This window comes from Notolepis coatsorum (genome assembly GCF_963971535.1).
Source record: "Notolepis coatsorum genome assembly, chromosome: 7".
NCBI lineage: Eukaryota > Metazoa > Chordata > Actinopteri > Aulopiformes > Paralepididae > Notolepis > Notolepis coatsorum.
In genome coordinates, this window is record NC_140171.1 from 96,991,096 (window position 1) to 97,005,440 (window position 14,345).

The 14,345-nt window shown below is 40.5% G+C and overlaps 1 protein-coding gene across 1 annotated transcript in view; it reads right to left on the reverse strand.

Moving 5' to 3' along the window:
- klc4 (kinesin light chain 4) overlaps nt 1-14,345 on the reverse strand; it is a 135,055-nt gene that overhangs the window by 8,631 nt on the left and 112,079 nt on the right. Inside the window, exon 14 of the mRNA XM_084318955.1 lies at nt 345-469. Coding sequence (XP_084175081.1) covers nt 345-469 — 125 coding nt within the window. The remainder of the gene's footprint in view (nt 1-344; nt 470-14,345) is intronic.

The window sequence follows — 14,345 nt, forward strand, 5'->3', positions numbered from 1 at the left end:
ATCTGTGCACATCCCATGTACTATGGAGTAGTGTGTCTGTTTGTAATAAGAGCATACCTCATGCTGCATCAACTAGGAGCCAAAAGATTGATAACATCTGAGATAGACAGGCTTCTCTGTAGTGTGTGTGTGTGTGTGTGTGTGTGTGTGTGTGTGTGTGTGTGTGCTCTCTTCCCCACAAAGATAGGAAGATATAACTCCCTAAGCCATGTTAGGGTGAGTTAGGGTTTGACTTAGGGTTAGGTTAAGGTTGAGGTACCTGGGTAATGGGCTGGGGAATGGGTTAATAGTCCTCACAAGTATAGAAACACAGAGTGACATTGACATGAGTGTGTGAGTCTCACTGGGGGTTGCGCTGCTCTGGTGGGCTGTTGACCTGCAGCCTCCTGACCAGCATCTCACTGCTGCGCCGCAGAACGTCCCGGATCTTCCCCAGGGAGCCACTCCTCCTCAGGGCCCCGCTGCCGTCCTGACCGGGCGGAGGAAACATTACAGGTAGAAGAAGATACAAATCATCTGATTTCATATAGACGATAAAATGTTGATAAAATAGCAAATGTTTTAGCTCTGTATCCTGATACTGAAATGCACATAATGGGTGACTTTAATTTAGATTGGCTGGGTAGTAATTCTGGGTATCTCAAGGAGGTTAGTGAAAACTTAAACCTAACCCAATTGTTTACAGAACCAACTAGGCCAAACCCCAAAAATCACTCAAAATCTATTTAAATGTATTAAGATTTCTCCAATAGATTAGACAGTATCATTGCTAGTGGAGTTTTTGATTTAGGAATCAGTGACTATTGCCCAACAGCCTGCATCAGGAATACTAAGCTAAAGTAAACAAAATCACACAATATTATAAAAAGAAATCTAAAACAGTTCAGTGATCAAGCTTTCCTATTTGATCTACTCAATAGTGAAATCTCATATACTTCTGAAATTCTGGATATAGAATTGGCCTTAGACTTCATTAGAACTCTCCTACCAATCATTAATAAACACGCACCACTTAAGAAACTCAGAGTGAAGGATAGGTCAACTCCTTGGTTTACACCTGAGCTATCATTGCTATTCAAAGAAAGGAATAGAGCCTGGACACTAGCCAGACGCTCTGGGGATCCATCCCATTGGCTATCTTTTAGACAGATTAGAAACAAATGTACATCATCTGTCAAAAATGCTAAATCAAGGTATTATTTAGGATGAATCCCAAGTTCATACTCTGACCCAACAAAATTCTGGAAAGAAGTAAATTCAAATAAAACCAAGGCTACCATTTTCCTGCCTACAGATGTAAAATATAATCAAGCATTACATCACGTGCAGGAGTGTGTTATACTCATTAGATCACGCCTAGGGGTGGTTGTTAGGCACGACGCGCAGCGGAGGGTTGTTAGACCCCACTAGGCGTGATCTAATGAGTATAACACACAACGTCAAGTGATGTAATGCTTTTATACAATGGCCGGATTCACCCAACCTTATTGCTATACAATAAACACAGTAATTGAAGAATAATGGAGATTTATTCACAAAACCATCCACAGAGAAAGTAGATCCAATAGTATATCCAATGGTCTGACAAAAGAAAAATATATACAAATCAACGGCCAGTCCGCGATTTTTCTTTTGTTTCACAATGGGTCATGACAAACCAATTACATAATCCAACATATGTGTAACAAACTAACATATTCCAGTTGACTGTATCTTTTTTGCAGGATTCGTTCAAAATATATTCATACTTCCATTTGTCTATCTATGGCAGACTCATTCAGACTCATTCAGATTTTTTTTTTATTCGGTTGTGGGAGGGATCTGGGGTCATGTGGAGTGTGTTATACGAAATAACAACGGCTAACTTGACTGTTTCAGCCAATCAGAATCAAGATATTTGCATGCCATTGTACAATGACTATTAGATAACTGAAGGTAAAGAGATTTGCTTAGCCTTCAATAACCATTTTGCCCAAGCTGGACATTTGTTTAATGAAGTAGACTGTGAGCATGACTGTGAAGGGCCTCCTCCTGGTGACTGCTATGAGAAAAATGAAGGGCCTACCACCACATTTCTCTTTAAGCCTATTACTCATAATGCAGTTTTTAATATGTTGGTGTCTATTGATACCAGCAAGTCGACTGGGGAGGAAAACTTGGACCCTTACTTTCTTAAATTAGCTGCTCCTGTAATCACAGAGAAAATAACCTATCTTTTTTTTATCTCTATATCAACAGGCATAGTTCCCAGTATTTGGAAAACGGCCCATGTCTCTCCTTTGCATAAAGGTGGAGACAAAACTGACTTGAACAATTATGCAATTTCCAAGTTGTCCTGCTTAGCTAAAATTCTGGAATTACTAGTGAATAACCAACTCAAAACATTTCTCTCTAATCACTCCAGTGGCGTCATTTCAGTAAAAGGCAGGGTATGGCGAGGATGGGGGTGGGGGAGGGGGGGGGGGGGGTGAAACACACCTCACAGAGGTAAGATAAATAATTAAAACACACACCCAATTATCAGCTGCTTTCACACTTTAAATTAACCGTTCCAGGATTAAATTGGAAGTGGACAGACCAAACTAGAATTTTGTATCTCAGGACCTCTCTCTGATCCAGATCCTCCAGTGTTCAACTGTTATCTGGGATTGAAATAACCATAGACGTTATTAATATACATTTCTTGGTGGATTTTTTTTGGGTCAAATCAGTTGTGCAATTCACTTTTGGTGAGTTGTTTCTATACAATTCAGTTATATGACATTTAGGTATGACACAGGACTACACAAGCATTTTTAGTATAGAAATGTGTCAACAGACTAAAGCAGGGAACCACAATATTTTGCATACGAATTATGCAGAATGTAATATCATAACTGTCTATTACTTTTCTTGCAATTGAGCCAATTTTCCTTAGGTACGGTTTTGAGGTGTGTGTTCAACAGAATGTAGTATCAAAAACACATTCACAAAAAGTATGGGTTACTGAATGCTGAACTGCACTATTATAATCACTAAGCCAGACCTTACCTGTGTCCCTGTATCACTTGTCTCTGCTGCCCTTTGATTAAAAAACGTCCCTATGTCCATTTTCCTTTTTTTTGGGCATATTTCAGTTAGTCACAGTAAAAGTCACCTAGTAAAAGTGAGATAATTGACAATATCAAAACATGCTAGGGCTGTACCGAATAGTTCGAAGCTTTGTTCATAATGTTGACATTCAAATTATAAATCAACATAAAAAATTGTAATAAATTTTTTTCTTTTACATTTTTATTTGCCAAGGTATGGCGAGTGCCATACCTTGCCATACCAAAATGACACCCCTGAATCACTCTGTTCTAAGCCCCCATCAATCTGGTTTCAGAGCCAACTATAGTACAATCTCAAGATACAAGATACAAGAGTTTTATTTGTCACAGCATACAGGTATACAGTGAAATGCAGGGGGTCCCGCCCGCAACGATGTGCATAATACAATAGTAATATATAATAAGAATCCAACCAATAGAACAACATTGTGTAATAAACAAGTGAACAAAGTAGGGCATATCGGTATCTGTACATGAGTTATTTACAGAGCATGGTAGGACATGCTAGGTCCTGTGATAGTGCAATACACTGTTAGCTACGGATGAGGCACTGGGTCTTTATGTACACCGCTATACAATGCTATATTATACAATCTTAAGCTCTACTATACTACTCTTAAAGTGACCTTTCCTTCTGTAAAGTGACCTTACGTGTGAGCGTGTGCAGCATGAGTGTGTGTGTGCTCATGTTAAAGTGGCTGCTAGTGTGTGAGCGTGTACTATGTTGTGTTGTGTGTGTGCTCATGTGTTCTTGTGCGTGGAGAGTTCAGTGTTCAAGGCTCTGATGGCCTGGGGGAAGAAGCTGAGCCGAAGTCTCTCTGTCCTAGTTACTGGTGTTCGCAGGCGTCTGCCTGACCGCAGCAGCATGAACAGGCTGTTGTTGGGGTGGTGAGGGTCTTTCATTATCCTGCAGGCTCTGGATTTGCACCTCTTGTTGTATAGGACCTGCAGGGTTGGTAGTGCAATACCCGTGGTACGCTCGGCTGAGCGCACCACTCTCTGTAGGGCCTTCTTGTCCTGTGCCGTGCTGTTGCCATACCAGGCAGTGATGTTTCCAGTCAAGATGCTCTCTACAGCTCCGGAGTAGAAGGACTGGAGTATCTTCCCAGATACTCTGAACTTCCTTAACTGTCTCAGGTGGTAGAGGCGCTGCTTCGCCTTTTTTACGACTGAGTCTATGTGTGTTGTCCATGTCAGGTCCTCTGAGATGTGGACCCCCAGGTACTTGAAGCTGCTCACCCTGTCCACGGTAGCCCCGTTTATCCTCAGTGGTGTGTGTGTCTCCTGCAGTCTCCTCCTAAAATCCACGATCAGCTCCTTGGTTTTACCAATGTTCAGGAGCAGGCTGTTGTCCTGGCACCAGTGTTCCAGTACCTCAACCTCCTCCCGGTAGGCCTTCTCGTCGTTGTCCGAGATCAGCCCCACCACCACTGTGTCGTCCGCAAACTTCACTATGGAGTTGGAGCTGAACTTGGCCACACAGTCGTGTGTGTATAGTGAGTACAGCAGGGTGATGGTGTTGGAGGTCTGTCCCCCCACCCTGACTGCCTGGGGCCTTTCGCTCAGAAAGTCCAGTATCCAGGCGCTCAGAGCGAAGCTCAGACCCAGCTTGATCAGCTTGTCCACCAGTCTGGTGGGGACTATGGTGTTGAACGCTGAGCTGTAGTCAATGAACAACAGTCTCACATAGCCCCCTTTCTGGCGGTCCAGGTGAGAGAGGGTGCTGTGCAGTACTTGGGAGACCGCATCATCAGTGGACCTGTTTGGCCTGTATGCAAATTGCATAGGGTCCATATCACTGGGGAGGGAGGCACAAATGTGATCCTTGACCAGCCTCTCGAAACATTTCATGGCCACAGAGGTGAGTGCCACCAGTCTGTAGTCATTGAGACCTGTTGGGGAGGGTTTCTTTGGTACAGGGATGATGGTAGACATCTTGAAGCAGGCAGGGACCACTGACTCCGCCAGGGATCGATTAAATATGGCGGTGAACACAGGGGCTAGCTGGTTAGCACAGGACTTAAGTATGCGACCTGTTATTCCATCTGGGCCAGCAGCTTTTCTGGTGTTCACCTGCATAAATGCTCTTCTCACACTGTGTACCGACAATGAGAGAGCGTCCCCGCCCCCCCGCGGTTGCCCCCCCCCCCCCCTCCACAACAGCCGGCGCGCCAGTGACGTCACTAGCCGTTGAGCTAGCGGCGCCACTGTCTGCCCCAAACCGAGCGTAGAAAGAGTTGAGTTTGTCCGCGAGAGAGGCGTCGTCGCTCCCCATTGAGGGGGCGCTGACTTTGTAGTCAGTTATCGTCCTCAGTCAGTTATCGTCCTCAGCCACCACTTTAGTTATAAATGATATTGTTTCTGCATTGGACAAAAATAAACAGTTGTGAATAAACGAAAATAAAGTTTGTTGAATAAACTGTATAGTATTGGTTTTAATGAGATTGTTTGCGGTTGGTTCCAGAACTATTTATCAATGTGTGAAAGTGGGCAAAACCCAGTCAGAATTTTTGCCCATTACAAAAGGTGTTCCACAAGGATCGATCCTAGGCCCCATTTTATTTACTATTTATATTAATGATATTATTCTGTCCTTGAAGGGCTATCAAATCCATTTATATGCGGATGACACAATTATCTACTGTACCGCGGATTCTGTACAATTAGCTACTGACAACCTACAACATGCAGCAGCATTTAATGCTCTGCAAGATAAGCTTATCTTGTATTGAATGCAAGCAAAACTAAATTCATGGTGTTCTCCCGGGCCAGAAATATTTATCAAAACAGTTTACTTATATAGACTAGAAATGGGTCTGATATAGAAAGGGAAACTGAATATAAATATCTTGGAATCTGGCTTGATGATAAATATTTGTTTAAATATCATATAAACAACCTTGCCAGTAAATTGAGGCAAAAAATTGGTTTCCTGTACAGGAATAGATCTAGTTTCCCAATGATGTGTAGAAAGAGGGTTATCGAAGCAGTCTTTCTATCCGTCTTGGATTATGGAGATCATGTGATTTATAGAAATGCTGCCCCTTTGACTCTTAAACCACTAGATTCTGCTTATCATTCTGCTTAGATTTATCACTGGTGACAGATATGATACACACCACTGCATCTTATATGAGAAAGTGGGTTGGTTCTCTGGCAGATAGGCGAAATCAACACTGGTATTTATTTATCCTTAAGGCCATTAACAGGAAATTACCTCCTTATCTCAAATCACTATCACTGTTTTTATTCTGTCGACTGTATGCAGATTTTATGCCTATGTTCATTTTATGCTACTTGCTGTGGGGCACTTTGGGCTGCGGTCCATGTGTGAAAGTAGATAAGTTATCATTATTATTATATTGTAAAGAAACATTTATGCATTGAAATGTCTGTAAATCTCGACAACATTGAAAATGAGGGTGACCTCAATTGTCCTTTGAGAATAAATAAAGGTTTGAATTTAATTGAATTCTCTGGCCTTCGTGTCACCTCATGTGTATTCTCGAGTGGACCACGAAAACATGAATGACTCAGTAAAAAGTAAGTAAAAATAAGTTAATAATATCCTGTTTATGGTTCAGGCTGGCCAAGACCTCACTATTCGCTGGGTGCATACTATGACCTTTATCATGTTTTGTAACAGATTACAGAAATTCAAGAAGTCTATTGGAAGGTTACGTAGGTTCTGATATCTTATGTATATAATTTATTTAATGTATGTGCACACTACTACGGTTGAGGAGCCAAGGAAAACAAGAATCTCACGTTTTCGGAATGTATATACATTCTAAAAGCTGTGACAATAAATCTATCTAACTATCTATCTATATGATGTTGATTTGCATTCTTTTATCCCACTTTATGCTTTACTCTTGCTGCTTGTTTTACATTGATTTTGTCAAATTTCTTACTGATGTAAAGCCCTTTGAACTGTAATCCCCTGTATGAAAGGTGCTATACAAATAAAGTTTATTATTATTATTATTATTAACTCAATCAGCGCCACACAGTTGAGCATCGTTTGTACTTACCACGCCGACGCTCTAAAATATAGGAATACGTGGTGGTGTTTGCAGGGCTATAACTATTATTCTATATTACAGCTATGGATACAATACTATGGCCCATTTGACATAAACTATCTATCGTTCAATATGTGTTAAAGAAATAATTTTTTCATCCATACATTCCCGTTTTATACCGTGGTGAATATGAGTATAGTTTTAGAGTAATCCTGTCTAATCCCAGAAAACGATGCTGTAGGTGCCTAAATGCCTAGTCTGGTAATTAAGAGTAATTTCAGTTAATAGAAAAGTATTTTGGACATGTATTTCATGGTGTTTAAATAGATGGATAAATAGATAGATATTATTTAGAGTACAGAAGTTAAAATGTTAAGACAATTCATGTTTATTGGTAAGAATGATTTCTTTGTTAGTTAGTTTTTTACGTGGTATTTGGCTGATAGGCCGAGGGACTTTTAGTTTGACATGATAACAGTGATATCATGGATTACTGTCAGGTGCGGCATAGTGACAGAATTAGTTTAGAAAGTCAGTAACGCAGATTGTACCGGCGGTCAGGCCGAGTGATGAGAGAGTGGAGCCAGACAGTTTTTAGACCATTCGCTCTCTCTTTCCCTGGATAAACGTAGTTAATCTCGCTCTATATATAATTAGGAAACTTGAAAGTGTAACCCGAATTGGACATTAAATAGTTAATTTTAATAGTACGTTGTGGTCGGTGGCTTTCTTGTGCGTGGATGTGGAAAGGGAGATTCAAAGTTTGAGAACGTCCGAAGCTTATGGCATCAACGAGTTTTGGAAACTACAGACGCTATGCAGCAATACGTGCAATTCACTAAAAACGTTGCCGTTTCTCGCCTGTACACGCTACTATTTCGAAATCACATCTTTATTAACGGTCATATGTTTCATCATGAATGCATGAAAGGGCGGGGGGGGTAGTTTTTTGATGCTTTGATCGTCACCAACACACATCACACGTTGTGGAGTAACGTTACACACATATCTTGTGATCGAAGTGAAGTCATGGTTGGATCACAGCAGGATTGATACCATAATAGGCCATACCTTCACTAGGATGTACCCCAAAAAGAATATTCCAATTATCTGATCGCGAGTCCCAGTATTGGTGTTGATCGTGTCGCCAACATAATCCACCACACATCATGCACCGGGAGCATTTCACGCTTCTCAATCCGATCGGGACAACCGCTCCCCTTGCCCGACAAATAAAAATCCGACCGGAGACTTTTGATCGACGCACAGGCCAAGATATAATGTTGCTCAATACTGCCACCTGGGTGGATGCGGCCGGTATTGCACTTTGGCATTCTCAGGATGATTCCCCATGTTAACCCAGAGGTCCGTGTGCCTGTAATGAATGGAAATATCGAATAAAAGAAATAACAATGAAAACCCGACTATACTCGGGTCTGGCACTGAACGGTTGGCGAGTTAACCCGACTTTACCTGGCACTGATTGAGTTAAGACATCATGATAGAAAGGCATTCGACTGCACTGTGATCTGAGCTCAGTAGCACAGGCCAGTCAGTACTGATGCCGAGTCCATTCGGCACTAAGAGCCAAAGCTTCTGTGACGAGAAAGTAGGTCAATGGCGGTTTTGTATTTGGACTCAGCAGAGGCTCTCAAAGCTCCGCTCCATCAATTTAGTTTAAACATGCACCGAGCCAAAGAAAGCAAGTGATCTATAATGAAAGCAGCCTTTATTCCAGTCTGTGTCAAACAAGGTGAAGACACACATTCATTACAATGCAAAAAAGAAAAAAAGTGTTTGTGTGCATGGTGCCAATAAATAATAGCACTCACTCAACACATGGGGACACAGAATGACTGAACAATAGTGCTCCACCACCCCGTCGGTTCAAGGCTCAATGGCGTGCTGCTGTAGCTCAAATCTTGCTAAATTTTTCAGAGGCCGTCAACAATGGATTCTGCATGCAGGGACATGTTATAAATTGGGATCAACATCGGGACGTTTCTACACCTTTAGGCTCAACTTCAGGACAGTTCAATTCTAAATTTGCAATTGTAATCCAGCGTCTTCTCTTCCGCAAACAAAAACAAGAGCCGGGTCATGCTAATCTGTGATGTCATCATGAGAGCCCAGGTCATGCTAATCTGTGATGTCATCATGAGAGCCGGGTCATGCTAATCTGTGATGTCATCATGAGAGCCCAGGTCATGCTAATCTGTGATGTCATCATGAGAGCCGGGTCATGCTAATCTGTGATGTCATCATGAGAGCCCAGGTCATGCTAATCTGTGATGTCATCATGAGAGCCCGGGTCATGCTAATCTGTGATGTCATCATGAGAGCCGGGTCATGCTAATCTGTGAGGTCATCATGAGAGCCGGGTCATGCTAATCTGTGATGTCATCATGAGAGCCCGGGTCATGCTAATCTGTGATGTCATCATGAGAGCCCGGGTCATGCTAATCTGTGATGTCATCATGAGAGCCCGGGTCATGCTAATCTGTGATGTCATCATGAGAGCCGGGTCATGCTAATTTGTGATGTCATCGTGAGAGCCCAGGTCATGCTAATCTGTGATGACATCATGAGAGCCCGGGTCATGCTAATCTGTGATGTCATCATGAGAGCCCAGGTCATGCTAATCTGTGATGTCATCATGAGAGCCCGGGTCATGTTAATCTGTGATGTCATCATGAGAGCCCGGGTCATGCTAATCTGTGATGTCATCATGAGAGCCCAGGTCATGCTAATCTGTGATGTCATCATGAGAGCCCGGGTGATGCTAATCTGTAATGTCGTCATGAGAGCCCGGGTCATGCTAATCTGTGATGTCATCGTGAGAGCCCGGGTCATGCTAATCTGTGATGTCATCATGAGAGCCGGGTCATGCTAATCTGTGATGTCATCATAAGAAACCAAACCAATGGTATTCCCATTTAACTGCATTGAATATATTCTATAAATAGTACTGAATAAGGAACAAGATTGTAATTTGTTAAGCAGCACTATGTTCACTAAAATGGATACCAACTAAATCGTGTACAGGTAAGTCACTACCTACTGACAACTAGCTAGACGCTAGCTAACATCAAAACACACTTTTCTATATAGGTGGGGGTAAATGATTTGAAATGTATTCAGTGTTATGTGTACGTCAAAACATTATGTAAACAACGCATACACCGACAGGTATAGGCCTACATCGCTATGTGATAAGAGATACATCACAACAACAACAAAAACAATCTGCACAATCAGTTTACAATGACCATGGTTATATCCATACAATGACCATGGTTATATCCACACAATGGCCATGGTTATATCCACACAATGGCCATGGTTATATCCACACAATGGCCATGGTTATATCCACACAATGACCATGGTTATATCCAGGGGTGTAAAGAGCTTAAGTATTGTAACGAAGTACAATTACTCAAGTACTGTTTTTGGGGATTTGTACTTTACTCAAGTATTACTAGGTTTGTATACTTGTACTTTTACTCAATTACATTTCAGAGAAATTAAATATACTTTTTACTACTTACATTTAAACAAATCTCGCAGGTCCAACTATTTTAATTAGTATATTTGTTTCTCTGGCCGAACTAACGTTAATGTTATTAATCCTGCGGCCGCACTTTATTTAAAAACAGGCAATCAAATCCCCATCAATGGAAAATTAACCCACCCATACGCATGCTGATTGGTCCTTGTGCAAGACTAGAAAGCGGGGATCTTTTATTAAACACCTGCTACCTGCTATCAGAAGAATAGACAAGCTACAGAAGATGGCCACAAACGATAGTACAAGTGATGAAGAGGACGAAACGGAACATTTCATTGCCCCGGAATAAAAAAAGGTTTTTACTTTTACTTTTTAGTACTTAAGTACATTTAAAAGTAGAAACTTTTTTACTTTTACTCAAGTGTGTTTTTAACCATACTTTCATTTAAGTATAATTTCTGGGTACTTTTTACACCCCTGGTTATATCCATACAATGACCATAGTTATATCCACACAATGACCATGGTTATATCAATACAATGAGCATGGTTATATCCATCGCCAAAGCCTAATATGACTAAATTAATACATTTAATTTTAAGATATTTGTAACTGGTAGCGGCTGCAACCGCAAGATATAACTACACTATTGACTGACACACTAGTTAACCTACAACAATACATTTAGTCATGATCAAAACGGTACCATACTGTAATATGCTGTTGACTTCTGTATGTACAAACAACATAATGCTTGGCTTCAATGGTGGGGAAAGAATAATGACAGAAGATTAAATTAAACAGAACAAAATATAATTAACCAATACATTTTCCTCACTGTGTTTTTAGCAATTTCTCTTTAAATCACAAAAGGATTAGGGGGTGGGGCGGGTGGTACATTTGGAAAAGCTTTGATGCTTGGAGTTTACACATTTAAATTAGAAAGCCAATTAGAAATGTCTCCAATGTTGATGGTAATATTGGTATACAATAATGGCATCACTGCAATGGTAAATACGTATCATTAATGCTACCCCATCTAAGAAGCAAAACACAAAATGAAATATAAAAATGGATTTGGAATTGAAATCCCTTGTCAAGAAAACATACAAGCAATTAAAATGTAAACTTAATCTGTGAATATAGTTTATGACCATCACAACAGATGGTATAGTGGTGCAATACATTTTACAGCTTACATTTAATATAATTATTAAAGGAACTCATTGACATTTTGAACTGCAGTTGGTTATTCTTTCTTCATCAAACCGTTTCACATTGGAGGAAAACGTTTGTACATTTGATCATCAGTTTCCCTAAAAATGGCTTGTTAGCTTTCTCCAATGAAACCAACGGGCATGGCTAGCTCCACGCTTACCGCTAGGCTATGCCCCTTGGTTTCAATGAAGAAATGCTCACATGTCCTTTAAAGTGAAACTAAAAGACACGTTTCGAAACTCCAAATGACAAGTGTCTGGTGGAGAGAAAAATAAAACAATACAAAATATCAAAGTGTTCCTTATATTATAACATACTTTACAGGGGTCCAAATATTATTATAAAACAAGTAAAATCATAAAATCATAAACGGAAATATAAAAATACAAAAATAAGAACCAAAAGGCATGTATAGGTAGTAAATCCTGGTCATATGGAAGGAAATTGACTGCGGTTTACCTTCATGCAAATACTTTCATGGCAAGCCTGATGTGTAAACACATATCCCTTTGTTAGAGGGCCTGGTTTTACATAATTTAGCAAGTAATTGTACTTGAGGGAGTGAGAAAACAATTTGCAATGGAATTCTAGTGAGTAGGAGGAGCCACACAGGGGATTGTTGGGTTGTGACAGACGGAATGCGACTGATATTTGAGCTCCGAGCCTTGACATTTAGCCTTTATCCTATTTTCACACTAGCGCTCGTCTCCCTATGCTTTCCCTTTTGTTGTTGTTCTTAGCTCTATTCTATTAAAATCTTTAAAAAAAAATCTTATGTACCCCAGTTGCTATTGCATGTACATAATTGTGTTTTATTACACGTATATGTTCATACATACTAACTATTTTGCGTGTTTTATTCTCCACCCATCGATCATCCATAGCAACACTATCACCGACATCCAAGAAGGGGGATCTCCCCTTGAACGGCCCTTCTAAGGTTTCTCTCCTCCACATTACCTGTGGTGCTTTTTTTTTTCCTATTGCTAGATTTTGTGAGTTTTTCCTTACCTTCGCTGGGGTATGTCTGGGAGTGTTGCATTTATTTATTTTACATTTATTTTGGATGTCATGGTGGGTTTTTCGTTCTTGATTTATTGTGATGTTTCTTCTTGACTTGTTTAAAAAAAGACTTGTCCAGCCCATGGGGACATTAATGTGCGATTGCTGGCTTTACAATTTTTTGTAATTTGATTTATGATTTTGATTTGATCAATTCACTTTCGATTCAACCAATTTAAAATGTAAACAGAAACTGCCATTTACTAGCTGATGACGACTGGACATTATTTACTTAATAGGTTGGATAGTACAACCTTTTAATTCCACAAAGTTTTTCAATATTTAAAAAGAACATCAGGGACAAAACCCACCTGAGCACTATTGTGGAGGTGGCTGGTGAGGAGATAGGTGTAACAGGTTCTCTACAAGGCCAGGTCTATAGTGGAAAGCATAGACCTTTGAGTTACAGACTATACCCCCAGGCCGCAGATTTTGAGTTCCCCAGTTTAAGTGTAATTAGGAGTAAAAACTCCTTCATTCCCAGCATTCCCACGTACGTGGCTGCTTAATTTACACAATTACAATTTAGCACTTTAGAGATTGTTTTGTTGTGTTCTGTATTTATTGTATGTCCAGCAGACTTTTTTGTAATTGTGTTGTATTTATCTTGTGCCCCTGACTGACTGATTTGACTAAAGAAATTCTTAGTTGACCAAATAGGCATAGGATTCTGTTGACTAAATTGATTAAGTTGACTTTAATGACAAATGTGGACAATTATTGTCCTTCTGCCAAAGGAATGCAGTCGTGCAAGGGGACATGTTTAAAGTCCTGCTGAAGTGATTTCTAGGCTTTTGTTAGATGAAGCCACATAATGTTTCAGATTGATTCAATTCTGAGCAAAAGGATATATGAACATCTTTTAATATTTTAGCGTAAAGCAAAGATTTTTGTATAGAGCACACGCAGCCCAATGACATCATCTCAGGCGGGAAGTCACTGATAAAGAAGGCAAGTCTATAAACCTGCCACAGTGGACCTGCTGCGGGTCATCGATGGTGTATTCAGATCTACGTAGATGAGGGCATTTCACGGCACGCACTCTGCAATGTGAGTATTTAATCTTCTACGCAAATGCAAATTAGAACGTGAACAAACTGTTTGTTTGTAATTTAACCCCTTGAGGTGTCCTCAGAATTCTATTTTGGAATTCCAGAACTCTGTAGATGTTCATGACCGGTGGGCATCATTACGTCTTCATTAGAATGTCCAGTGGTCAACATTATTTTTTTTTTATCTACTTTTTCTCCCCATTTTTCTATTTTTCTCCCTTCCCCAATTTCGTATTGTCAAATTCTACCCTCCCCTGTCTCGAACGCTGTTAGGCCATGCCTCCCACAAGCCGGCTGCAATGTGGATGAAGCCTTGCATCACGTGTCCCCTCTGGTACTCGAGGAGGCAGCCGTCGCATCTTTTCACCTGCACAGCGCGATCTC